The 26,516-nt window shown below is 42.6% G+C and overlaps 1 protein-coding gene across 3 annotated transcripts in view; it reads right to left on the reverse strand.

The window, feature by feature from the left end:
- Positions 1 to 450: 450 nt before the first annotated feature.
- The window catches only part of LOC136825484 (uncharacterized), a 49,631-nt gene continuing 23,565 nt past the window's right edge, over positions 451 to 26,516 (reverse strand). For all 3 annotated transcript variants that reach the window (XM_067082016.1, XM_067082015.1, XM_067082017.1), the window contains exon 2: positions 451 to 2,803. In XM_067082016.1, coding sequence (XP_066938117.1) covers positions 1,827 to 2,510 — 684 coding nt within the window. In that variant the 5' untranslated portion in view covers positions 2,511 to 2,803 and the 3' untranslated portion in view covers positions 451 to 1,826. The remainder of the gene's footprint in view (positions 2,804 to 26,516) is intronic.

Below are 26,516 nucleotides of genomic sequence, written 5' to 3' on the forward strand. Positions count from 1 at the left end.
TTCTGTAACCTCGTAAAGATATGAATTGGTTAATATTCACTGTATATATATTGTGATGTGATCTGTATATTGTGATGTGATCTGGCAGATAAGAGTTTCTGGTAATCCTGAAAATTTTTTAAACTGGTTATTACATAAACCAAATTGAATTGAAAAGTTTTATTTCATTTAGATTGGAAATTGTCTATTATTATTTTGGTATACTGTACAACCAGAACTTTATATAAACACTGAAATAATGACTGCAAATTTCATGAAAATGATGATTTCACATATATGTATATTAGTTTTTAAACAGTTGTTATTGTTTCCTGTATAACTTGATAATGCATACTGTTATGGTCACTTTTCAATGAGACTACCAGGTTTTTAAACCACACATCATATTGAGACTGGAATGGACTGGTGGCCCGCAACAACCAAAGGGGGTGTAAAAGAAAATAATCAAAATAGCCTAAACCTAATTTATTCTTTACATATTTTCAACTTTGAGACAGGTTCTGAAATGAAGAGCGACTTCACAAAACAATATACATTACTATAAACACTTCAGTATTAAAACAATTACCAAAATCAATGTCATATGCAAAATAACCGCAATAATATTAATAGCTTCAATATATAATAAATAAGCCACATTAGTGAAGTACAGTAATCATAATTAACAAGTTAACAGCAGCAGTCAACAATAGGGCAATACAATGAGGCAATAACCAAAACAGGGCAATAAAGATAGGAGGCATAAACCATAATTAACAAATTAACAGCAGCAGTCAACAATATGGCAATATAATAAGGCAATAACCAAAACAGGGCAATAAGGCATAACAACGGTAACACTCAAAAATATGTTGAGCGAGTATGTCTCTTATTATTGACTCACTTGTGCCATTCAAAATAATAATACATCATAAATCACATGAGCCTCTTGCTCAACACAATGACATACTCAAAACCCTCCAATAATTATTACTCGTGCCCTTCAAAATAAAAGCAATAACAATTGTCAGTGTACTACAACTCATACAGAGTACGTTGGAGTAACAGTGAAAGATCCCCAAGGACGACCACCGCACATTGACGAGCAATCTCCGATCTTCCATCACCGGACGACCTCGATCAAGACAGTGCGACAGCAATAAGGCTGCCAACAAAGAATTCATTCTTCCACACTGGCGACTATGGTTTAGTCAGCCCTCGACCTTCGGAACTTATCCCGCTGTCCTCCTCAGCAACTAACCCAGCAACCAACACATGCCACTTGAAGACCATCTCCAACTCCAAGATGATACTCCGAAACCAACAGCTGCTACATCCTCGACCAAAGCTGTTGAGAACCAGTCACTCTTCCTTCCAAAGCCTGTCCGACTTGCAGGGAAAACGGAAAACGATAAGGCGAACGTAACCTCATCTCTACACGTCCAACACTAGAGGTCAGCCAAACCCCCGAAACAATGCTGTTATGAAGAAACAATCCAACAACTGGATGAGCCTGACAATACTGTTTTGCATTCATGCATAGGGGAAAAAAATACAGTTTTTACAGTAACTTTATTCTTCATTCTACAAGAAAACTTGGAAGTGATTTTTTTACTTTTTATGAGGAATATTTCTTAATTCCTCCATAGTTTCTGTAACTTTTAATGGTTTAGAAGATAAACACGAAAATATGAAAATCGGCCGCCATTTTCCAATATGGCGGCTAGAGCACACCTTCAACATATAAGGACTTTTATATTTTAAAAAGTGTAGGTCAATGTCCAACTGTGCCAAGTTTGAACTTCCTGTAAATTAGTTAGGTCGATTTTGCTAAAATTCCTCAACTATTAATTCAAGCTAGAATTGGCTTTCATTATCTGCTGAAAAAACCTCTGACCCATCATCAGTTTACGAGCAAAGTCTTTGTCTTGGAGCAAACGATCACGCTCCTCATACAGCTCGCGCAACGTCGACTCTGGAATTGGAGGAATGGGAGATTGAGCCGCCAGATTTGATGCAGGCAAGTAAAACACAGGTCCATTAGCAGTCTGGATGGTTGATAAGCGTGGACTCTTAGACTTTAAGAAGACTATTGTAGGTTTTTTGTTATCTGTTTTGTTTCTCTGAGTTTCTCCATGTGCTAAAGATTCGGCAGAACCTGCACATAAGTCTGGGGGTTGACATAAGTCTAGGGTTTCCATTTCTCCAGATGAGTCATTAAGGGCATAGGGCATAGTGTTAGCACAATGTTGTTCTGTTGGCAAATTGTTGTGGGTACTAGAGAAACTTTGATCATATGAACATTCATCTGGTAATAAACCCTGGACAGAACTAATACTCGAAGCATGTGGATGTTCTGGTAGCAATGTGTGCTGGGTAGGAGTAATTCTCTCGGGGTATGAAAGCTCTATTCCAGAAGCACTTGGGGCAGAAAGATCACCCTGAGGGGACAAGGAGTTTTCTTCTGAAATGGAGAGAGTATTAAAGTCCGGAAACAAGGATTCCTCTGTCATATCAGTGCTTTTCTCCATTGCTTTAATGGTGCTTTGAGGCTTTTCAGATGAACAAAGAAAATAATGATCTCTGAGCAATGTAACTAAAATCCAGTGGTCTATAAGCTGCTGAATTCAGAATGGAATGTCATCAACTATAAAATATTCAAAGACGTTAGTGCTCTTTCTTAGGAAGGGGTAACAAGAGGGATTAGTCAAGTTCCTTTTGAAGGTCCTGAGGTCAACACCCTTATGATCACTGGAGTAAATTGTACAGAAGAGAATTGCTGCTGTTCAGTGCTGCGTTTTTGATAGTCGTTCCTGTTTGGCACCTGAAAAGACAGTAAAAATGCAGTTAGTACCAGAAAAGTAGTAAATTTAATTTCATTGTATTTTTGTACAGTCTTGGACTGGTTATTTAGGCAAATTAAAAAAATCAGTGTAGTTACCCTGAAAGTACATTTTTATAAGAAAATAATATTGTGATATTGCATGTTGTAGATTTTTTTTTTCCAGACAACTGATGCCTACAAATGAATAAGGGAAGGATGCAAGTAACTACACCTTGAAGACTAGTGTGTGTGTGTGTGTGTATGTTTATAAATATGTCATATATATACAGTAATCCCTTAGTTATCCACATGATCATTATCTGGAACTCGACCTTATCTAGACACAGCCAGACCTGAGGGACCAAGGCCCAAAGATATGTGATATATAAATTTTCAGTAATTAGCAGAATCCGCTTTCCGATGTTTGGCAATGCTGCACAGCCTGAGGAAAATGATGGTAACTCTGCTTACTCTCGTAAACAGGGTGAGAAAGGGTTTTGGGGTGGTGAGAAAGGCCTGGAGTAGTTTTCCAGGAGAGGCTGGGAGGTGGTGGGATGCGGTGTTGGATGGGTGATGAGGGCTAGTTAGATGTTTGACTTGCCAGAGCTTATTTTGTTTTGTGTTTACATGTTTATAATAATTCATGTTTTATTAAAGGAAATGTACAGTACTGAGATATGGTATATATATATATATATATATATATATATATATATATATATATATATATATATATATATATATATATATATATATATAGTGTGTGTATGTTTATATATAATAGATTTATATATATATATACTATATATATATATAATTATATATATATATATATATATATATATATATATATATATATATATATTATAATTTACACGAAGTCGCTGCACAGCGTGGCTCCCCCACCTAATTTGCCCTTTGTTTATTGAGAGTAGAATGCTGCATGGCTGGTCTTAGTTGACCTAGATATCAGAACAAAGTTATCAACACTTTTCGATCTGTCCCTTTTATTTTTTACCTGGAACAGATATTGAGATGGCACGGGTAAAAAAAGGCAAAGATATAAGGCTGGATGCTGCTCCCTTAACCAGCTTAGCCCCATAAGCTGCTTAAAATAACCTTTCTAGAGGCAAATTAAGCTGCTGAATTGTCTTTCCATCTGCAGGATCCCTGGGAAGAGGCAACCCAATGGCTGGACACCTGGCAAATGACACATTATTTGCACACGGCCCCAATTATCGGCAGAAGTTTGCACGCGGCCACGACCTGCGGCCGCGGTCTTAGAAGGGAAAGACAGGAGAGCTGAGTGGCAGTCAGTCGTGTGTTACCAAGAGCACAGACCAAGAGAGTTCCACGTGAGTAATGTGTTTATCTTGGCAAAATTTTTTTTACAGTCGTGATTGTTCCTAGGAATTAGGCATAGGGATGCGTGTATTCACTGAGAGAAAAGACCGGCCGTATTAGATTCGTTAATGCATGCCTTTCAGGATAGGTAGTTAGGAAATAACCAGTGCTAACCATTTTTTGCTTTGAGGAATAGTGCAGAAATTCCTCTGTGTTAATTTTTACTTCTCATTTGGGAATAGCGAGATTATTTAGGCGCGAACTCCCCCGTGGGATAAGATCAGCTTGCATTGCTGAAATACGTTCTGTCAGTTTAGCTAAAACTCGAATTATGGGTTAGGAAAGCAAAATCTGAACTCTGCTTCTAGGGAAAATTACAAGGTCATTTTTACTGTTATCCTCTCATCCCAGGAAATTCCCTGGAGTCCCATACGGTCTATAAATAGACGGGTTCATTCACACAGTCTAAAAATAACTCCAGTGAGGTTTGTTAATTCAAAACTGTCCCTACTCGAGCCACTCTCAGCAAAAATTGTTTTTTTTTTTGGGTGGGGTGTTTTATCCCGTTAGTAATTTCTAAGTCTTAAGGGAAAAACCGTATTTTCAAGTCTTTCGAGACCAACCCAGTTTCTCAGTCCTAAGGGATGGATCACAATTCAACTCTTAAGAGACTCCACTAAAAATTCTACGCTGCACGAGGCGAGAATTACCAAGTCCTATGGGCAAACCAAATGCCAGGTCTTAAGAGACTCCACTAAAAAATTCCAAGTCTTAAGAGACTCCACTAAAAATTCTATGTCGCATGAGGCGAGAATTTCCAAGTCCTACGGGCAAACCAAATTCCAAGTCTTAAGAGACTCCACTAAAAATTCTATGTCGCACGAGGCGAGAATTTCTAATTCCTATGGGAAAACCAAAATAAAGTCCTTTTGAGACCTCATATTAGTGTATTTCACTCACATCTAAGCCCTTACAGGACTGATCATTCCAGTTCGTTAGAACAATGCCTTGACTTCACGCTACAGCCGGCCAAGTCCGAGTGTGACATAAAATCCAGTTACGTCTTCTGAGACACACAGTAAAATTTGTTCGCCAAGAACAACCACGTCTTACTCATACATATTAAGTTTTAACAAAGTCTCCTCAGACTTACTGATCAATTGTCTTATTCAGACAGATCCATTCTCCTTCAGTCGGAACAATTGAGTGTTTCAGATTCCTGCAATTGAGTCTTTTCAGACAACCTGAGTCTTCTCAGACATATTTGATTTGCTAGAGGGTCCAGTCCATATAACCATTATTTCAAGATGGCTATTGCCAGAGCCCAACAAAATGAGGACTTCAAATTCTACATGTCCACTGGAAAGGACATGGGACTATCAGGGCAAGCTCTGAGAGACTAGGTTCAAGAGAGAGTGGGCGATGCCAAAGCGGAAAGAGAGCAAGAATGGCACGAGAGGGAGCTAGAATGGCAGGAGCGAGAGAAAGAAAGAATCGCCCAAGAGAAAAGAGAGGAGCTAGAACGGGAAGGGAGGGAGAAAGAACGGCAGGAGAAAGAGAAAGAAAGAATGGCAGGAGAAAGAGAAAGAAAGAACGGCAGGAGAAAGAGAAAGAAAGAACGGCAGGAGCGAGAACGGCAGCGCTCCCATGACCTCCAGATGTTAGAACGACAGAATGCCACCCCGCCTCCTGCGGCGGAAATGAGTGCCCTCAGCCAAGCTCACTCGTTCATGCCAAACTGGACAGAGGCCGAACCTGAAGTATGGCTTGAGAGGGCCGAAAGAGTCCTGGAGTGCTGCACCCTCTCCCCCACGGAACTTTCCCTTGTTCTCACTAAATTCCTGGGAGGGAAGGCACTTGTTGCCTACCACACCCTTTTGGCAGAGGATAGGGGAAACTGGGAAGTTGTACGCCAAGCAGTTACCAAGGCATACGAGATTACCCCTGAACTGTGGAGGAGACGTTGGAGAGAGCAGCCAAGAGAAGCAAGCCAAACTTGGTCCGATTGGGCATACCATTCTGAGCGGGCATTAGCAAAATGGCTCGAGTCCGAAGGAGCCACTAGCGCCGCCAAGGTACTTGAGAAATTTAAATTTGAGCATTTCCTGCGCTACACCCCTCCTGCCCTGGCCACTCATGTAGTAGAAAAAGCCCCTGCAATGCTCGCTGAGTGTTGCCGGATAGCAGACATGTAGGAGACTCGCCACCCTCAGGAAGGATCCATGGGGCGGAAGATAAATCCCCCGCCCCTCCTCGGAGGATCATATTCCCCTAAGAATGGGAACTCGGGCAAGCCCCTAACTTGCCATTATTGCAAAAAGACGGGGCATGCCTCTGAGTAGTGCCAGAAACAAGCAAACTGCGCCTCTTTCTCCCGGAAAACCACCCAAAAGCTCACCTGCCCTCCACAGGGGCAGCGCAGAAAGATTTTAGCCAAACCTTTTGCATGGCATGCAAGGTTTGTGGCCACTTTCCCTCATGGGCGAAATGCCCTAACAATAATAAATCAAATACTCCTGCCATCGCCTTGGCCGTCACGAATTCCAAGTCCTTGGGCCCTCCTGCCAAAGGTCCCATATATGTGGCCCCTCCCCAAGGCAGCTACCCCATGTGCCGAGTCAAGGCATTTGATGACTCTGGCGCGCAAATCTCCCTCATACGAAGGGACAGTGTTCCCTATGGAGCTATCATCAATAGACGAAAACTCGTCACGATCGAGGGAGTAAATCAATTTAAAATGATACTCCCTACGGTCCAATTGAGTCACAAGACCTCATCAATCAAAAATTTGCAATCTTGCAGTAGCAAGCAGTCTTCCCAGAGGCTATGACATCATCCTGGGACAGGACTTTCAGTCCCCACAGAAATCACGACAATCCAGGGGTCCACATTCCCCAACTCATTCCTCAGGTGTGAGAAATCCCCCACCGCCTGTCCCCCAGTCAAGACTGGCGCCCCCTGGGTGCCATAAAGACGTGCAGTCCCTACCAGTGCCACCTGAGTATGATGTACAGTGGCCCCCTCGATCGGTTCCCGATCCAATTCCAGTGCCCGGCTCTGCCTCAGTGCCAGTGCCAGGGGCCCAATCAGATCTCTCGCCAGGAGATGCCAAATCCCTGCCAGTGCCACTTGCATGCACCGAGCAGTGCCAAGCTCCGTCCGTCCTGCCCAACGAGCACAAGAAACCTCTGATAGTGCCTGACCCTGCCTTAGTGCCAGCACCAGAGCATGCCCCCGATCTCCATTCAAGGGATCCAACTCAGGACCCCCTCTCTTCTCCCGGCCTGGCACCGCTACCAGCACTGGTAAGAGAAATGGTTCCTCTCGAACACAGCGGAAGTTCACCTAAAGGTGCGGCCTTGCAACCCGTGCCTGAGCTGGTCATTGATACCTGCGAGTCGTCCACGCCCCCACCAACCATTACCACTTTCTCGCCGCCCGCCGCAGATACCCTCTCGAGTCATGAATCTGCCCTGTCTCGCTGGGCCGATGAACTCTGCGAGCTGCAAAAATTAATAGCTGAGCTGGCGAACAAAATTCCTGTGTCAGCTGTCGCAGCAGCTGGCCCAGGTGGCACTCCTTGCCGCCCTCCGATTCACCGGCCGAGGATGACTGTCCAAGTAGGAGAGGTTCGTGGTGGAATTACCACAGGGTGGGAATTTCCAGGTAGTCTACAAAGAGCTCTAGAGCTCTCCTGGCACCTGTGCCACCATTTCATCTTTCGAAGGTCTTGGCACCTCTAATCCAGAAGAGGATGTCAAGGCCCTCCACTGTCTTCTTCCATTCCTCTGGAACTTCTATCCCTTATCATTCTCTATTAATCTTTTCTTAAATTATCACCACAAGAGGCAATTAAATATGGGATACCATTCCCCTCAAAATGCGTAAATCATTGAGAATAACAGATTGGGAAGTGGCATGCCCTTGCGCTCTTACCTTGGCACAGGGCATGCTTGTCAGCTCTTCCTGAAGGAGTCACGCCCTTTGGGTGCCCTTTTCCAGCCCTGGGGCTGAGAGATAGTCCGGGCCGTAATTTATAGGCGAAGGACGATAAATTCCTGCATGACACAATAAATACCTCACTCTATTACCCTTGGCTCTTCTGCCAACATCATTTACTCTTTTATTTATTTATTTTTTTTTCTGTTTTAATGAATCGCGAGTCATAAACTCCTGCCCTTGTGATTTTAAATGCCACCTTCGTAAAATCTGAGAGACATGTCCTGCCTTTAGTACGCAGTCACGCTTTCATTCGCAACATCCTGTTCATTTTCCTTTTATTTTTTTTTTTTCTTCCTTCTAAGAACTCTTATTTTGTCCCAGACCCCTCGTCTTTTGTCTGCTTATCCCGCCATAACATTGAGTGAGTAACTATTTATGGCCTATACCCAAGTTATGGGCAGTGGACGCATAAAATAAGCGTGGTTTAAAGTTAGCGAATTAAAACTCACGAATACTCTTGCTCGCCCACAACTGTCAAAATCCCCAGTGTAAGTTGTCAGCCGTCAACTGTAGAGTTGGCGATGCTTTGAACTATTAGCTAAGTAATTACCATTGTCAATTATGTATCGTCATTGCAATATCACGTAAAGGGGATGTCATTTACAAAATAAACACTGTGTCATCACTTATACCGTCTCTTCAAGGCATACTAACCGCATGCCTTGTTTATTTAGAATTCATTCTTAAATTTTGTCACCTGCCTCAAAATTATCTTGTCCTCATAACCTTAAAGTAACGTAGACCGTAAATTTGAAGAAATTAAGGTGCCATGTTAAAGTAGTTTATTAACGTGTTGGAAGTATATAAAGTAAAGCTTCTTTCCATTTTTGTGTGGGGATAAACTAAAGTAAAAGCTTTTCCATTTCTTGTTGGGAGAAGAGTAGAGTAAAGCAGCTGTGCCGACTTCTTGAATATCAACATACAAGCCCGAATGAAGGCTCGTATGTTATCTTCCGTGGGGAGCTATTATAATTTACAAGAAGTTGCTGCACAGAATGCCTCCCCCCACCTAATTTGCCCTTTGTTTATTGAGAGTAGAACACTGCATGGCTGGTCCTAGTTGACCTAGATATCAGAATAAAGTTATCAACACATCTCGATCTGTCCCTTTTTTTTACCTGGAACAGATATTGAGATGGCACGGGTAAAAAAAAGGCAAAGATACGAGGCTGGATGCCACTCCCTTAAGCAGCTTAGCCCCCACTAAGCTGCTTAAAACAACTTTTCTAAAGGCCAATTAAGCTGCTGAATTGTCTTTCCGTCTGCAGGATCCCTGGGAAGAGGCAACCCGATGGCTGGACACCTGGCAAATGGCACATCGTTTGCACATGGCCCCAATTATCGGCAGAAGTTTGCACGCAGCCATGACCCGTGGCTGTGGCCTTAAAAGGGAAAGACAGGAGAGCTGAGTGGCAGGCAGTCGTGTGGGCAGTAGTCGTGTGAGCAGTAGATGTGCAGTGGCAGTAGAAGTATGGCAGCAGCCATAGTCGTAGAGGAGGCCGTTAACCATACACGCAGGCGAGTGATACATTTGCTGAGAGACCTTCCTTCCCCCATGTCCGACTCCAGACTACAGTCAACCTTGAGGAACAGTGTGCATCGCCCTACGTGTGATTGTCCCTCGTCATCCTTCGCCAGAGACCCATTTCCCCTACGGTAAAGTGTGAGTAAAGACTTTTCAGTCACGACAGTTCACCCTTTAGAAAGTTATTGGGGTGCCAGTATTTCACCTCTGTCCCTGTGCCAGTTTATCCAGTGCCATTTCCAGTGTCCTGTGTTCAAGTGTAAAGTGGTAATTCATTCCCCCGAGTCCTTGGCACCCTCAGTGCAGACTCGAGTCATATTCTGTGTTATATTGTTCCTTTACTGGCGTGTAATGTGTAAATCTCTCTTGCAGAGGGACCTATTCGCAGTGGACTCATCTTGGACTGTGCCTTGCCCTTAATCAAGACTCCAGTAGAAGGATCTTCAAGTATTGCAAGCCCTTTAACAATTTACTTACTCCTTTTCCCTTCTAATGCTTTCTTTTGTAAATATAATTCTTTAATTTATCCCAAGTGTTTATGTAGCATTTCCTAATGAAGTACAGTCTTCAGCTCCTAAAATCAACCCTTGTTCTCTGTTTTTACGATTTCCCTTTACGCAAGTCAGAACTCCAAGGCCAATTAAATAAAGTTTCCGTTGCGGTCTGTAAAAATACCATAAACCAGGGAAATTAAAAAAAAAAAAAATATATATATATATATATATATATATATATATATATATATATATATAAAAAAAAAAAAAAAAAAAAAAATATATATATATATATATATATATATATATATATATATATATATATATATATATATATATATATAAATATAATATTTATATGCAAATATAAATATGCACAGAGAGAGAGAGAGAGAGAGAGAGAGAGAGAGAGAGAGAGAGAGAGAGAGAGAGAGAGAGAGAGAACAGCTGAAGTATTACTTAGTACATTAAAGCCTATAGAGTAACATATACACCCCTTCACTTTTTTATTTATATTTTACGCTTTTTTCATTTATATTTTTACTGTATTTTCGCATTTTTTATTTTTACAGCCCAAAAGATAAACGCGATTGTGTGTGTATAGTCTGTACGTACGCATACATTTACTGGCATTGGTAAATTGGTGTCACCAGCCTTCAGTTATAAACAGCACAACGTCTTTCCAACGTTTACAGCTTAGCATTCTAAATATTTTTACGGTAATTAGAGATGAATTATCAACAGTGATAAAATATTCTCTTTTTCTATGTGTGCTAATCATACTTAGTCAGCTAAACTTGTAATGAAATACTGTACAGTAAATCGGGCAAAGCAAAAAAAAAAAAAAAAAAAAGAAAGGCAACAAGTGTCACTGTGCTAAGAAACGTACATGAACACAATGTGAAAGAGATATACAGTAGAGAGAGAGAGTTTTAAACAATGTCCGGCCGTTATAAGCACCAAAGGCAGCGCACACAGGTGTCAAGAGTAAAAAATTATTTTCATAAAGTGTCATTAGAAATGTTTTTTTTGTGTGTGTGTGTACTCGGTGTTTTGGGGAAAATGATAAAAATTGTGTGTAAAACTACTCGTATTGCACAGGGTGAAAAAGGGTTTACTTTTTTGTGTGCTCAGTATTTTACAGTCTCTGGGGCAACTGAAAAACATTGTGTAGCTTTCTGTACTATGTGTCACATACGAGGAAAAAAGAAGGGGTTTACTTTTGTGTGTGTGTATGATGTATTTTGGGGAAAATTGTGTAAACTGAAAATTTTGAAACTTTGTGTAAACTATCGTATTGTGCTGCATAAGAGAGAAAAAAGCGATTTGCTTTTTTGTAAATATAAGATATTTAACAGTTGTTGGGGCACATGAAAAAGTTGTGTAGCCTACCGTACTATGTGTTACCAACAACAGAAAAAGAAATATTTTATTTTTTTTAGTGTATTTATTGGGTTTTATTTACAAATATTGGAAAATAAGGTACATAATTGCATTTTGCATAATCTTTTCAGTTTAAAGTGTGAAGGCTGTTGTTTATAAGCATTACAAATGTCCCAACGTTGTTGACAGTTTTGCGTGGGTGCCCCTACGCTCCAAAAATTTAGCTAAATGTCCCTACGGTTTGCAAGCAACACTACCCAACAAAGCCTAAGTAACGTCCTTGAGGCTCCTCGCAGTACATGCCATTTGCGGTAACAAATCAGCAAACAGGTAAACATGACATCACAAGATTGGGACAACTAGGAAGTTCCTGCGGTGCCAGATGTCTCTTTATGATAAAAGTATGAGCTTAACGGAGCCTACTCCAGTGACAGCTTACTGAAGTATAGCCGTGAATTTTAAACTGGCATTGAAAACTCTTTTGACTTTACATATTTTCCTTGGAAACCTAATTTTTGTTTCCATAAAAACAAAGAGATGTAGCATACTATTTGACAAACGGTACCAATCATCACCAGCCAGCTTAAGCGTGGGTGTGTTTGTGCGTGTGTGTGCCTGCAAACATTATTATTAAGAAGATTGCCGTCTGTGCACGTCTCGCGATGCTGTATAGGCATTGCTCGAAGTTCTTTGCAGCGTCCCATCGGCCCCTAGCTTGCAACCGCTTCCATTCCTTTTGCTGCAGTTTTGTTCTTATTCTTTTTCCTTCCTTCTTACTTTCCACCCTCTTTTGACAGTTGTCTCATAGTTCAAGTGCGAGGTCCTCCTGTTACACCTGTAAAATCTTTTTACTCTTAATTTCCCCTTTCAGCGCTGAATGACTTCATAAGTCCCAGCTCTTGGCCGTTGGCCTAAATTTTATATTTCATTCCATGCCACAACCATAAGTACGCGTGTATGCTATAAATCTACCTTTTTCTGACATAATTTTGTAAGATTTCACGGAATTACCAACAATTTCATGTAAATGCTATACATGTTGTATTGTAATTTGGAATATTTATTTAAACCATATATTTACACTGCTTTCCATATATGCACGTTGTAACTAAAGCAATCGAGCCCGAAAGTAGATCACTTGAATCCCTCGACCAGTCACGACTCTGGTCTCAAAGTCACTATAATGGACATTCACTCCACGAGGAGAAACGAAAGGTTGTCACCCCAGATTGCAAGTCAGTGGTCGCTTGAAAATGCTAGTGTTCGTGAAACCGGTGCCATAACAAAAACCAATAAATGGAAGAAAGAAGTCTGCGAATTTTTCACCAGAAACTGACGCATGAGAAAGTGAACATTTACGGCGATATGAAGATTCCTGTCATAAATTATTATTGATGCCTCAAAAGCAATTGCTGTCATTGGAAATTGTTTAAGAGAAAACTATACCCTAAACGTGTATGTTTATATATGTATATATATGACCTGATTCTCGGTCATATAAAGGTTCTACCAGTACAAATGAAATGCGCAAGATACAATTAATACGTGTATTTTCCTTAATAGTTACACAGGACCCTGTTGCTAATATTACGCTACTTAATTATGCAATTATAGTCGGAAGGTATTCTGAGGTGACGCCCCCATCACTCTTTCAAACGCCCTAACCTGTTGGCCACTAACCCCTTTACTGATCATTAACTTTTAAAACTGAACTCGCTTAGGTCATAGACCTCAGCTGATTGGTCTCATAATCGAAAGGAACCAATAAGGGTCTTCTATGTATGGCACTCATTTGAATTACCCATGCCAAACCCCAACGATCGTATGGCGTTTGACGAATCGGCAGTATCTGTTCGTTACTTTCTGATCACAAAGACGTACAAACAACTAGCAGATTTTCTGTTACATCTCAAACATGAATTTCCATATAAATCAGTTCACCACTTCCCCCTAAAAGTTCTGCGTCTCGCAGGACTCGCAACAGTATTTTTTTTTTCTTCAATTAGTTTCTCTGCTATTTTTGCACTGCCATTTGAGTACCATACCTCCCGACATAATATTATCAATAATTCATGCAGAAACAAAAACTAAAACTTAGCAAGCCAGGGTCAAATTGTGCAGTTACAATTGGTAATTTACAGTGTTATGAATTCCACGCATCACATTGCTATGTTTTTTTTTGTAAAAAAAATTATATAGGATCAATGGAATAATAGTTTTTAGTTCCACACATTAACACACAATTTTCTTAGAATTGGATTGCAATACCCTGCAATTCAAATAATCAAAACAAGGCAAAAACCAGATTACTATCAATCAAGACAAAATAATTTTGTAAAAATCACAGAAATTTAATATAAAAGAATAAATGACATCAAATAGACATGAATAAAATCAACCACAAAAAATGGAATGCAAGTACATAGACACATTTATGATGTTTTCTTTTCACAACAGCACGACACCAGTATTTGTAACCTTCATCTGTATGCACATTGGGTGCACTATTAATGATCCCTAGACATGCTTGCACATCAGTTTCACTCTTCCCCCAGATAGCCAGGCAGTCCCGGGAAAGGGGATACTGGCTTATTCAGGTGCCACATCAAGACATCATCTTTGACGGGATGCATGTGTGATAAGTGGTATTCGCCTTGGACACCGGTTTTAATATGCTGGATCACCGCAGTGTCGTTTTTAATTTCTTATACATGGTACGGTCCTAAGTAGGCGGACTCGAGTTTATGCTTCCTCGGTTGCAGCCTTTTCAGATAGATTCTGTCCCCTATTTGTATCTTAGATGTTTGCGTGCGGAATTGCTGATCATATTTCATCTGATGCTGTTCACTGGCCCTCAACAGAAGTGTGAAGTCCCCGCCCAACGGGTTCACTATGATGAACCTCCCGTTTTCTACGGTTCCTTCACAGCTGACCTGAGGTCGCACTTAGACGACCTTATTATCGTTTTTGTGATTTGTATATTTATTACCTGTTCATTTGCCCTTATACATAGTATATGTGTCAGAGTATTTTTTGTGTCCAACCAGCTGTTGTTAATCATCATGTTGTCCATATGTACCTGTCCTGTTTTGTGTAGAGAAATAGTTTGACCTCGGGTCACTTGTAAATTTTGTACTGACGTCTGCGTATACGCCGACATCTGCACGCCGCTTTATAAGTGCGTTGCTTCATCAGCAAAATAGCAGTACTTGTCTTCCTGCTCTTTCTTTAGCACCTCTCACAGTGGTGACCCCTGGAGTGGTCCCGGAGCCATTAACGGACACCCACGCCCCTAACGGACTAACTGTGGAGCTCTAACAAAGCGTTCGGGCGTTACTGACCCTCGTTGGCAAATCACCAGCGTCTTTAGCGGACCCATACGGCATGCTCCCAAGCGTGTATTGACGCGAGTGTTCCCTCACACTCCAAGTGAGAGTGCGGAATGAGCATGGATGCAGACATTCCCTCCCACATACAAATTACCGTGAACTTCTCGGAGGCAGATGTCTCCCTCGCGCAACCCCCTCTCGAGCCCTCCTCCACGCTGAGACCTGTGCGCTTCTCCATGCCGGTACCCGATCCCCGCGTGATGCCCCTCCTGACGGATCAACCGAGGGCGGCCCTCAGCATAAAGACGCCGCCGTTCACCCATCAGAACCCGGCGTCGTGGCTCTACAGGGTCGAGGGGCAATTCAGGGTGGCAGGCCTGACCGATGAGGTGTTGAAGGTGGTCATTGCTATCAACGCCCTTCCGGAGGAGATATACAGGAAGGTCACCCTGTATATCTGCCACCTTCCAGAAATTAAAGGCCATTCTCATCAAGACCTGCTCCCTGCCTGTCTCCGAGAGGGCTGCCCGCGTCCTCGACCTCGCCATCAACCCCCGGCAGGACACGAACCTCTTGGAGACGTGGCATGCCCCATGGTCCTCCAGGCAGCAGCGGCACCTTGTGGCCATTGCGGAGTTCACCTGCACCACCAAGTACCTCCCCGGCAGGAAAAACCCAGTAGCCGACGCCCTCTCAAGGATCGAAATCGATGCAGTGCAGCTTGGGATCGACTATGAGGACCTTGCCTGGGAACAAGCCACCGACCCAGAGATTCCAGCTTACCGCACCACCATCATGTCGCTGAAGTGGAAGGACGTGTCCCTTGCCCCTGTGGGCCCAACACTGCTGAGCGACATAAGCACTGGCCACTCCCGCCCACTGGTGTTTGCCTCCTGTCGTCGGCTGGTCTTCGACGTCATCCATGGACTGTCCCACCCCTCCGGCAGGACGACGACCAGGCTGCAGCCGGAGAAGTTCATCTGGCATGGCATACGGAAGGACACAACGGCCTGGGCAAGGCAGTGCATACAGTGCCAGGCCAGCAAAGTAGGGCGGCACACCGAATCGGGGTGGGCGACTTCCCCAGCCGGGGAGATGTTTCGGGCACACCCACGTCGACGTAGTGGGTCCCCTTCCCCCATCAGGAGGAGCCAGATACCTTCTGACAGTCGTCGACCGCTCCACCAGGTGGCCCGAAGCGACGCTCATGGAAGAAGCCACCTCCAGTGAGTGCGCTGAGGCCCTCCTCTCCAGCTGGATCGGCCGGTTCGGTGTCCCGGACCATATAACTACTGACAGAGGCCCAGCCTTCCTGTCCAAGCTGTGGACCGCCCTGGCATGCCTGCTGGGGACCACTCACCACAGCACCACTGCCTACAACCCTGCAGCCAGTGGAATGGTGGAAAGGTTCCACAGGTCCCTGAAGGCGTCCCTCATGGCTCATTGCACTGCCGACAACTGGAAGTACCAGCTGCCCTGGGTCCTCCTCGGGCTGAGGACCGCCCTCAGAGCCAACGGCGACCCATCAGCAGCAGAAAAGGTTTATGGGGAGTCCCTCGTAGTCCCAGGCGAACTCATCACGGAGGACCGGGACGACCTAACAACGCAGAGGCTCCGCGACAGGGTTGGGAAGTTTGCCCCCTGCCGGCGGACATATACCGACAGGACGTCCCCCTTCATGTCTCCCGGTCTATCCTCCGCCACCCACGTCTTCATCAGGAACGATGCTGTACGCCCACCCTTAACCAGGCCCTACAAGGGGCCTTTCCTCATACTGGAGAGAAGCAAGAAGGCATTCTGGGTGGCTGTACATGGGAAGGACGACTGGGTGTCGGTAGACTGCCTCAAACCCGCATTCCTGGAGGAAGACGTTGGGGGCACTTCCCAAAGCCCCCGCAGGAGGTGGCGCCCCCTCAGCCTACCCAGCCCGCAAGAAAACCTCGTGGGCGCCCCCGGAAGGCCCCGGGTCCGGGCAGGAGAGCAACCCAACACTCCCATCCGCAGGGCACCGAAGAAGTCGAACACACCCCCCAGCTGGCATCGAGAAGGCGCGGCCCTCTCCGCCGCCCCAGCAGATACCTGCTTTGATCAAATGTTACCTATGTCTTGGTGTGGGGGGGGGGAGTATTGTAAAGTCCCCGCTCAACAGGTTCTCTATGATGAACCTCCCGTTTTCTACGGTGCCTTCACAGCTGACCCAGGGTCGCAATTACACGACCTTATTATCATTATTGTGATTTGTATATTTATTACCTGTTCATTTGCCCTTATACATAGTATATGTGTCAGTATTTTATGTGTCCAATCAGCTGTTGTTAATCATCATGTTGTCTATATGAACCTGTCCTATTTTGTATAGAGAAATAGTTTGACCTCGGGTCACTTGTAAATTTTGTACTGATGTTTGTGTATACACCGATGTCCACACACCGCTTTATAAGTGGGTTGCTTCATCAGTAAACTAGCAGTACTTGTCTTCCTGCTCTTTCTTTAGCACCTCTCACAGAAGTGTCTGTGTTGTCTGAAACACTCTTTGGGTCAGGTTACAGAACATCACCTAGTATTGTTTGACACTATATAATGGTAAAGTTCTATGGTCCATGATCACAGTATATGGCAATGATTCAGACTGTCTGCTACTAAATATTTCAAAATATTTGTTACTTCTCTATTATGGAATTCAACTAACCTGTTGGCTTAAGGCCGGTAAGATGCGATCGTGAAATGTTCTACATTCAACATTTTTGTTAGGTCTTTTATTACTTCGTTAATAAATTCATGTCCATTGTCACTGATTAACGTATGGGGACAGCCGAACTTCACTATGAATGGACACAAGGCTCTGACAACTGATATTGCAGATTAATCCACCATCACATACGCGTGCATATACTGTGTGAACGCATCCACCATCACACACATACATGAATTGCCTGTCCCCTGGGGGGAAGGGTACCACAGCATCAGTGTGTACTCTGGCAGATTCGAGCCTTTGGAATAGTATGTCTATGGGTTTTCATGGTATTATAGATTTGGCACTGGGAGATGAATTTTACAATGTCTTTTTTTCATCCCTACCCAAAAAAAAGGATTCTCATGCCCTCTTGAGGGACCTGTCGATACCTATATGTCCTGCATAGGGACTCACATGTACCATGTGGATGGCTTTCTCTACCAAAGAGGGAGGAAGGACAACGCAAGATCAGATATGGCCCTGTCTCTTCTCATATTTACAAAATAAGATGTCTCCTTTAAGGAAAAACATATCTTTGGGCACTGCTAGGAAATCACAAAACTCGTTACTCGTACCCCTGTTCAATCCAGGGTTCGGACTTCCGACCCCTCATCACCTCTTCCACACTCCAGCTACACAAATCAATCACACACTCCCTCTCATTCCCAGGGCATCTGCTTCCTGACCCCCCTGGAGGATCAGCTCTCTCGTTCTCACAGTTGGTTCGATTCGCACCCCTTCTTTCTCTCCCTAACTCTTGCGTTACTGTTATTCCTGCTTTCTACATCGGGTGCCCCTGAGGAATAAAACTTGTTTCTTTCGTCGCTATTCCTCTCTCTTTGCTGCTCGGGTTGTAACTCCCATTATGGCACTCCTGGAGAGAGCATCAGCTACTTTATTTGTTTTCCCTGCTATATGTTCAATTCCCACAATATCAAACTCTAACAGCCGCTCGATCCAACGAGCCTGGCAATTGGTTAAATCCCCTTTCTTGAATAAATCTCTCAATGGGCAATGATCTATACTTATTTTAACTTTATGCCCAAGCAAAAAGTAGCGATGTCTCTCCAACATCCATAGAATTGCCAATGCCTCTCTATCAAAGGTACTGTAATTCTTCTCTGCCCCTTTTAATGTTCGTGATGCAAAACAAATCAGTTTTTTTTCATTTCCTGCATCTTCAACTTGAGAAATCACTCCCCCAATAGCTATACTTCTCGTGTCAATAGTTAATAGAAGTGGTATATCGAACTTTGGATAAGCTAACAGTTCATTACTTGTGAGTGAAATCTTTGATTTCTTCCTGTCTCCAATGAAAATCTGACTGTTTCCTCAATGAATCTAGTGGTCTCGCTATTTTACCAAAATCTTTTATGAATTTACGATAGTAGCCTGCGAGCCCGAGGAAACTGGCTACTTCTTTTGCATTCTTTGGTTGGGGAAATTCTTTAATTGCTGCTTCTTTATCTGCACAATGCTTAAGGCCTTTAGATGTTACGATGTGTCCCAAAAATTGAACTTCTTGCTGAAAGAATTTACATTTGGTCAGATTAATTTTCATACCATGTCACTTTAAAGCTTCTAAGACTTCAATGATGTTCTTATGTCCTTCTACTGTAGCCCCTATTGTGATTGTGTCATCTAAGTACACAAATATGCTATGCCCTATTAGCGAAGCTAATATTTACATCATAACATGTGAAAAATGGGCAGGAGCGTTCTTTACTCCAGAGGGAAGGTAATTATACTCAAACAATTGATCATTAGCTATGAAGGCTGTCTTTTCTTTGCTACTCTCGTCTATAGGTATTTGATGATAACCTGACTTTAAATCCAAGGTGGTGAAGAATTTATTATCTCTGACCTTAATCGACAATTCTTTGACAGAGGGCAATGGGAATGCTTTGTCTTTTGTGATACTATTCAAATTTCTGTAATCAACACATAGCCTACGAGAACCATCCTTCTTTTTCACCATCATGTTTGGCGAGACCCAGGAAGATTCACTTTCTCTAATTGTCCCTTGTTCCCTTAATTTATTAATTTCGTTCTCCACTTCCCGCTGATAACAAACTGGAATTCTATACAGCTTAGATCTTATGGGTGGTTGATCCCCGGTCTCTATAACAAAAGGAAAATTATTTATTCTGCCTGGGGTTTCGTTGCCAATTGCGATTACATTTTGATAACTTTCTGTAATTTCATTGACAATATTTTGATAAGTAACGGGTAGACACACCTGCTGTTCGCAGGAGTCTATCTAGATGGTCTTTACGTGACCCTGACGCGTGCTACTCAAGGTCGCTTGTGTGTGAGAAGCATCTGCTGTATCACAAGGTTCAAGGTCACATATCGACCCACTGTCTAATACGATATGCTGATTGCTAATGTTAATAAATGGCACATTAACCTTGCCGTGTATTACCTCGCTCAGACCTGGAATGATAAAATCTTCCCATTTCTGATGGGGTCTGATTATAAATAAGGTGCCTTCAGGTAAATTGCTTGTGGGTGTCACGGTGAGGGATGAGAGGGTCTGGGGTGGTGCCACATCTCCTGCCTCTGGGGCGGCGGGTACTTCCCCTCCACCACCCTTCGATCTTAGGGAGACTCTTAGGGACCTCGGTCTCTCCCCCTCTGTGGGGATTCATTGTCTTTTTAAGCTCACTTCGATCCCCTTCCCGTCTGTGCCAGCTATTATTATTTCATTCCTATCCACAAAATCAATTCCTAAAATAACTGAAATTCCTTCAACTTGTAATGCTGGTACTACATAAAAGGTATATCTCACTACTCGCCCATTGATGGGTAGCTGCTGCTGCAAAGTTCTCTGGGTTACCATCTGATGGCTGCCTGCTGTACTTAAAACTAAACAACCTTTCATAGGTTGCACTGACCCTGTCACTAGGTGTTCTTCTAATAAAGACACGCCCGCGCCAGTGTCGAGCAACACCCTTCCCTGTCGCTCTCCCACCCACATTTCCATGATGGGCACTGCGACTTCCTTTGCGGATTGAGGACGGGCAATTGGCTCTTGCATTACTTTCCCTCCTAGCACACTTAACGTTCAGGTAGGGGCAGCAACAGTTGGCGGAGGGCTGTCCACTACTTCTCAGGGGGTTGGTTGACTCCCCTTACTCCCCAACAAGGCGGCCCCTCTTCTATCGAGGGCACATTCATTGTTTGGACCTGATGAGCTTGGGTGTAGTCGAGGGTCCTCCCGACTCCTCCTCCATGCTGCCTTCCCCTTCCTCTCCTTAATGTAGGGGGAACATTGTTCTGCTGGCTGTCGTTATTTTTTAAACAAGCGTTCACAAAGTGGTCTGTTGCATAGCATCGAAAACATTGTGGTTCAGTAAGAGAGGGGCACTGGGCCCTCATGTGGCCCTCTTGTCCACACCCTCAGCAACGGCCACCTGACTTTTTCCCGGCTGGTTTCCCCTTGCCTCTTTGAGGTTCCTGGGTGTGTGACCCTGCCCCCTGGATGGTGGGTCAGACTGGCTGAGGACTCGCTTGGTCAGGTTGTTTAACCGTTGCAACAGATGGTTGGGAGGTGGCCTGGCCCCTCCCCCTTGCTTGTTGACATTGTTCGTGGTCTAACAGAAGTTGAATCTCTGGCAGCAAAGCTTGTAAGGGCCTCTCATCGCCAATAAGGAATCCCACTACGCAGGTGGGAAGAATTCGCCTCGGCATGCATCAGCAGAAGGCCTCTTTTCCCTCTACAGTATGGTCTCTTTCAGGGGTAAGGGACTCATAGGCTTCACTGACGTAATTACAGAATGCTGAAATCTACTCTCCCGCCCCCAACATGTGGTCATAATCTTCCATTAGCTCCATCTTCTCCTCTTGGTATAGGACAAACTGTTGGGTGAGGTGCTGTCTAAAAGTACCCCAGTTTGCTGAACAACTGACATCCCAACTCCTGATCTGCCGTGCTGAAATCCCGGTCACTTTTTATTTTGTTTGCACAATTTTTTCTCTATCTGTCCAGCCTACTGTGGTATTTTCAATACACTTTACGGAGGTCTCAGTCGAAAAGAAACCTGCACCAGTGTGTGTTTTCATACTTAGGCACTGATCCATCTAGTACCGGCAGTTTTTTTATTTTCTCGTCTGGTCACACTTGGGGGATGACGCCATATCGGCTGAAATTGTGGGTTGGTTGATAGGCATTTTATTTTGTATTTCATTTGTTAATGTGTGCAGCTCTTTTAATGTGCATTAAAAGGGCGTTGCATGGGCAGATCGAGCTCAGAGACGTTGGATACCCTATCCAGGACACTTGAAGTACTCTTGCTCCCTTCGAGCTGCCCCTTGTTCTTCCCCACGTGGCTGGTCTAGAAGCCTGAGTTACTTTTGCGGTGAACCCCTTTCACTGTTATCCTCCATTGCTGGCGCCCGAAGATGAGGAACCCCCATCTCCTGAAGAACATAATGTACCCAAATTAAGGTTCTTGAAGTCAGTCACGCCCCCTGTTATTTTCTCTTGCTATTTTATTTTCTTTTCTCAGTGCGATTTACCTTGGTGAGACCTCTGTTCATAAGTGAAGTGCTCTTGCTAGGCAGACAGCTGGGATACCCACTATTCTCTTTTTAGTTCCTTTGGGCATAAAATATACCCCTCAGCACCTACCTCCAGGCACTCCCAACCACCTCTTAAAAATGGGCACCCCCCAAAGAAACCAGTGTGTGGACATTGTAAAAAGACAGGGCACCCCACTGAACAGTGCCGTCTGAAAGCAACAACCCAGCTGAAAGTTCCTGCTAAACCCCAAAATGGGAACCCTCAGAATAAAACTACCCATGGCCACTGGGTGAAGAATAACAAACCTGCTCCCTTCCGCGGGGCAGGGCACAAAGAGACTATAGGAAGGAGACTTGTCAAGACAGTGGCAAGCAGGGCCACAAGTCTGCCAGCTATAAGCACTGCTCGAGACACCCTGCACCCAAGGCAGTCCAGATTGTTGTTCATTCGAGACAACCCACCAAGTGGATAGGCCTTGATGCTGTAACCATCCTGCCTCTTGATGGCTCCACTCCCTCTCAGAACCTGCCAAATGTCGTGGACACCGGCTCTGAAGTCAGCTTCATCATATGAGATAGAGTGCTTCCTGGTGCCAACATCTGCCAGGAAGAGCGGATGAATATCTGCTGGGTCAATGGAGATTTTAAGAATCTTCCCACGGTTCGCCTTTGGGTTACTACAGGTGATCCCCCTCGAGAAAGGGAACACCTCTTCGGAGTTGTCCAGTCCCTCGCGACTGGATGTCTTCTTCTCTTGGGACAGGATCTGGTCCAATGCAGAGATACCCTAATTCCCTTAAGGTGTATGACAGCTACGATCCCTGAAGAACTTGAAGAGGAGACTCCTCTTCCCAACAACAAACCACTTTCTGATGATATCAACCTAGCAGAAGTGCCTTGGCTGCATGACCAGCCTGGCACTCTTCAAAGTGAACCTGCTTCTGAACCTGCTGCTGCCCTCCTCATCGTGGGGGGCGGATGCATCTGTCCCCACCCTGAGCTGGGTACAGCTTATCTGGGGACAGACGGAGGACGCCACCCTACAGCGCCACCGCTCGGAAGCTGCTACCACAGAAGATGAGGTACGGGACCTAGTAAAGGACAACTTCCTTCTTGAGGATGAGGTACTCTACCGGGTAACCCAGGGGAGGACTGAGCCTGCTCACACCCTTCACTGGTTAGTAGTGGTCCCGCTGTCCTTGCAGCAAGACCTTCTTCATTTGGCACATGATGGCACTGGTGGACACTTCGGTGTCACCCAAACCACCCGTGCCAGAGAACGCAAGTTCTACTGGCCCAGACTACAAAAAGCTGTTAAGGCTTTCGTTGTCTCATGCCCTACAAGCCAGATAACTGGCAACCCCAATAAAGTCGTACTAAAGGCCCCGATAAAGAACATCCCGTCAGTGGGAGTTCCCTTCCAAGATGTCTGCATAGACTGTTACATGCCCCAGGGATGCATCAAGAGTAAAACTGGAAATAATCACTGATTCACAATTATTTGATAGAATTTTCTAGATATCTTGAAGCTATTTCTGTGTGGAGTGGGAGCTCCAAAAATGCAGTGAAGGCACTAATCCAGTTCTTTTGTCGTTTCTTTTTCCCACAACAATCCAGACTGTTCAGGGACAACATTTCATGTCCAAAGAGTTAAAGGACAGCATGGCCAGCCATGGTGTCAAACACACTTACTCAACTCCTTATCACCCGGAGAGCCAAGGGATAACAGAACACTTTCACTAGATCTTAAGCACCACTCTGGTTAAACTTGAGCATGAAGGAGGAGCTACTTGAGAGGAGAACCTCCCCTACGCCCTTTTTGCCATTCAACAAGCTCCGTCTGAAATGTTAGGATACAGCCCTTTTGAGCTGCTCTGTGCTCATTCTACCTGAGGCCCCCTCGACATCCTGTATGAGGCCTGGGCTGAGCCAACAAAAGTTGAGTGGGGGAGAGATCTGCTGGACATACAATGTAGACTTTGAGCTACGTGGGCAGTCGCCCAGGCAACAGAGGCCGCATCTCGGGAACGAGCCAAGATCAAATTTGATAAAGTGGCACGAACTCGTTCCTTTGAAGTCGCCAACCAAGTCCTCGTCCTCCAGACTTGAGCAACGCTCCCCTTGAGACCAAGTTCACAGGGCCTCGCAAGGTGCTTGGTAAGCGAGGGGCCTTAAAATACCTTGTGAACTGAGGGAAAAGTAAGGCCAAATGGCTCCACGTAAACCAGATACCATGTGCTAGTGTTTCCTAAAATTTGTGTTTAAAATTTAGTAAAGTCTTAAATGTTAGTTTGCAAATTAAAGAAAATAAGGTACAAAAATAAATAAAATTTTATAATATATGTAAACAATACAAATAAATGTCTGTTTATACATAAATACATGAAATATTAAATTTGAGGGTATGTGTTCATCCAAAGGTTTAGCATTGATTAACGGCTGGAGGTTCGTGTTGGGCGGGGCTCAGTGACTTGAGCAAGCATGCTACTTGGCCTTCGCTGGGCGCTCTCGCATCCCCTAAGGGGCATGAAGTATCTGGTGGCTGGGGGCTTGCTGTCTGGTCCCTGTTGGCTCTTGTTGAATATTCAGGGTCAGTTTCTGGATAGCGATGCTTACGGCTTCAGCTAGTAAGTTATCCTCTTTGTGTATGACCTGGGTGCCTTCTATCAGCTCTTGTAGAGATGGCTTCCTGTCGTGAACAACTATATAATGTTGATGAATGGCCCCTTGATTTCTGTGAGTCAGCATACGTCCCTGAAGAGTCGTTGTAGTGTGCCCGATGTAGTCTTGGTTGAGAGATTCACACTTCTTCTCTGGAGAAATGAATTTGTAAACTACGTTCATGCACATCTCCTTCAGTCCCCCCCAGAGCAGTGCTGTTCTTCATTATATTAGGGCTGCTACAAGGTTAGGCATACTTTATATTCTGAGGCTTATTTTATGGTAAGGGGCTTTTGGGATTACACCTCTGTTCACTATCCCAAGTAGTGCTCAGCTTTCCTCCTTGTATGCAGACCCATAATGTAGACAATGGTAGATAATCAGCAAACTTACATTTAAGACTACTAAATTTTAAACACATTTTAGGAAACATTGGCACATGGTATTATATTTTGAATATTTATTTAACCACGTGTTTAAATTTTCACTTTTGTTGTCATACATATTCTTTGTAACCAAAACAATGCCCTGAAATGGTTAAGCTGTTAATCCCTTGACCAACCAGTACCCAGACCTCAAGGTCACTCTCCCCACACGATGATATGAATAGGTCGAAAGGACGGATTGTAATTCAGTAGTCGCCTGATAATGCCTTAAAAGCAAAACAACTGTTACAACAAAAATCAATAAATGAAAGACGGAAGTCTGCATATTTTCCACCAGAAATTGATGAGCGAGAATTGGAAAAAACTCTGATGTTATGAAGATGCCTGCAAGAAACTTATTAATGCCACTAAGGCATTTTCTTTTAATGTATGTATATATAAATATATATATATATATATATATATATATATATATATATATATATATACTATGTATATATATATAATATATATATATACTATGTTGTATATATATATATATATGTATATATATATATATATGTATATGTATATATATATATATATATATATATATATATATATATATATATATATATATGTATACATATCTACATATATATATATGTATACATATATGTATATATGTATACATATATGTATCTTATATATATATGTATACATATATATATATATATATATATATATACCCCACATATATATATATATATATATATATATATATATATATATATATATATACATACATATATATATATATATATATATATATATATATATATATATATATATATATATATATATATATACATATATATATATACATATATATATATATATATATATATATATATACATATTATATATATATATATATATATATATATATATATATATATATATATATATTATATATATATATATATACATATATATATATACATATATATATACATAGTATATATATATATATACATAGTATATATATATATATACATAGTATATATATATATATATATATATATATATATATATATATATATATTATATATATATATATATATATATATATATATATATATATATATATATATATATATATATATATATATATATATATATATATATATATATATATATATATATATATATATATATATATATATATATATATATATATATATATATATATTATATATATATATATATATATATATATATATATATATATATATATATATATATATATATATATATATATATATATATATATATATATATATATATATATA

The sequence above is a fragment of the Macrobrachium rosenbergii genome, chromosome 37, assembly GCF_040412425.1.
Source record: "Macrobrachium rosenbergii isolate ZJJX-2024 chromosome 37, ASM4041242v1, whole genome shotgun sequence".
In the NCBI taxonomy this organism is placed as follows: Eukaryota; Metazoa; Arthropoda; class Malacostraca; order Decapoda; family Palaemonidae; genus Macrobrachium; species Macrobrachium rosenbergii.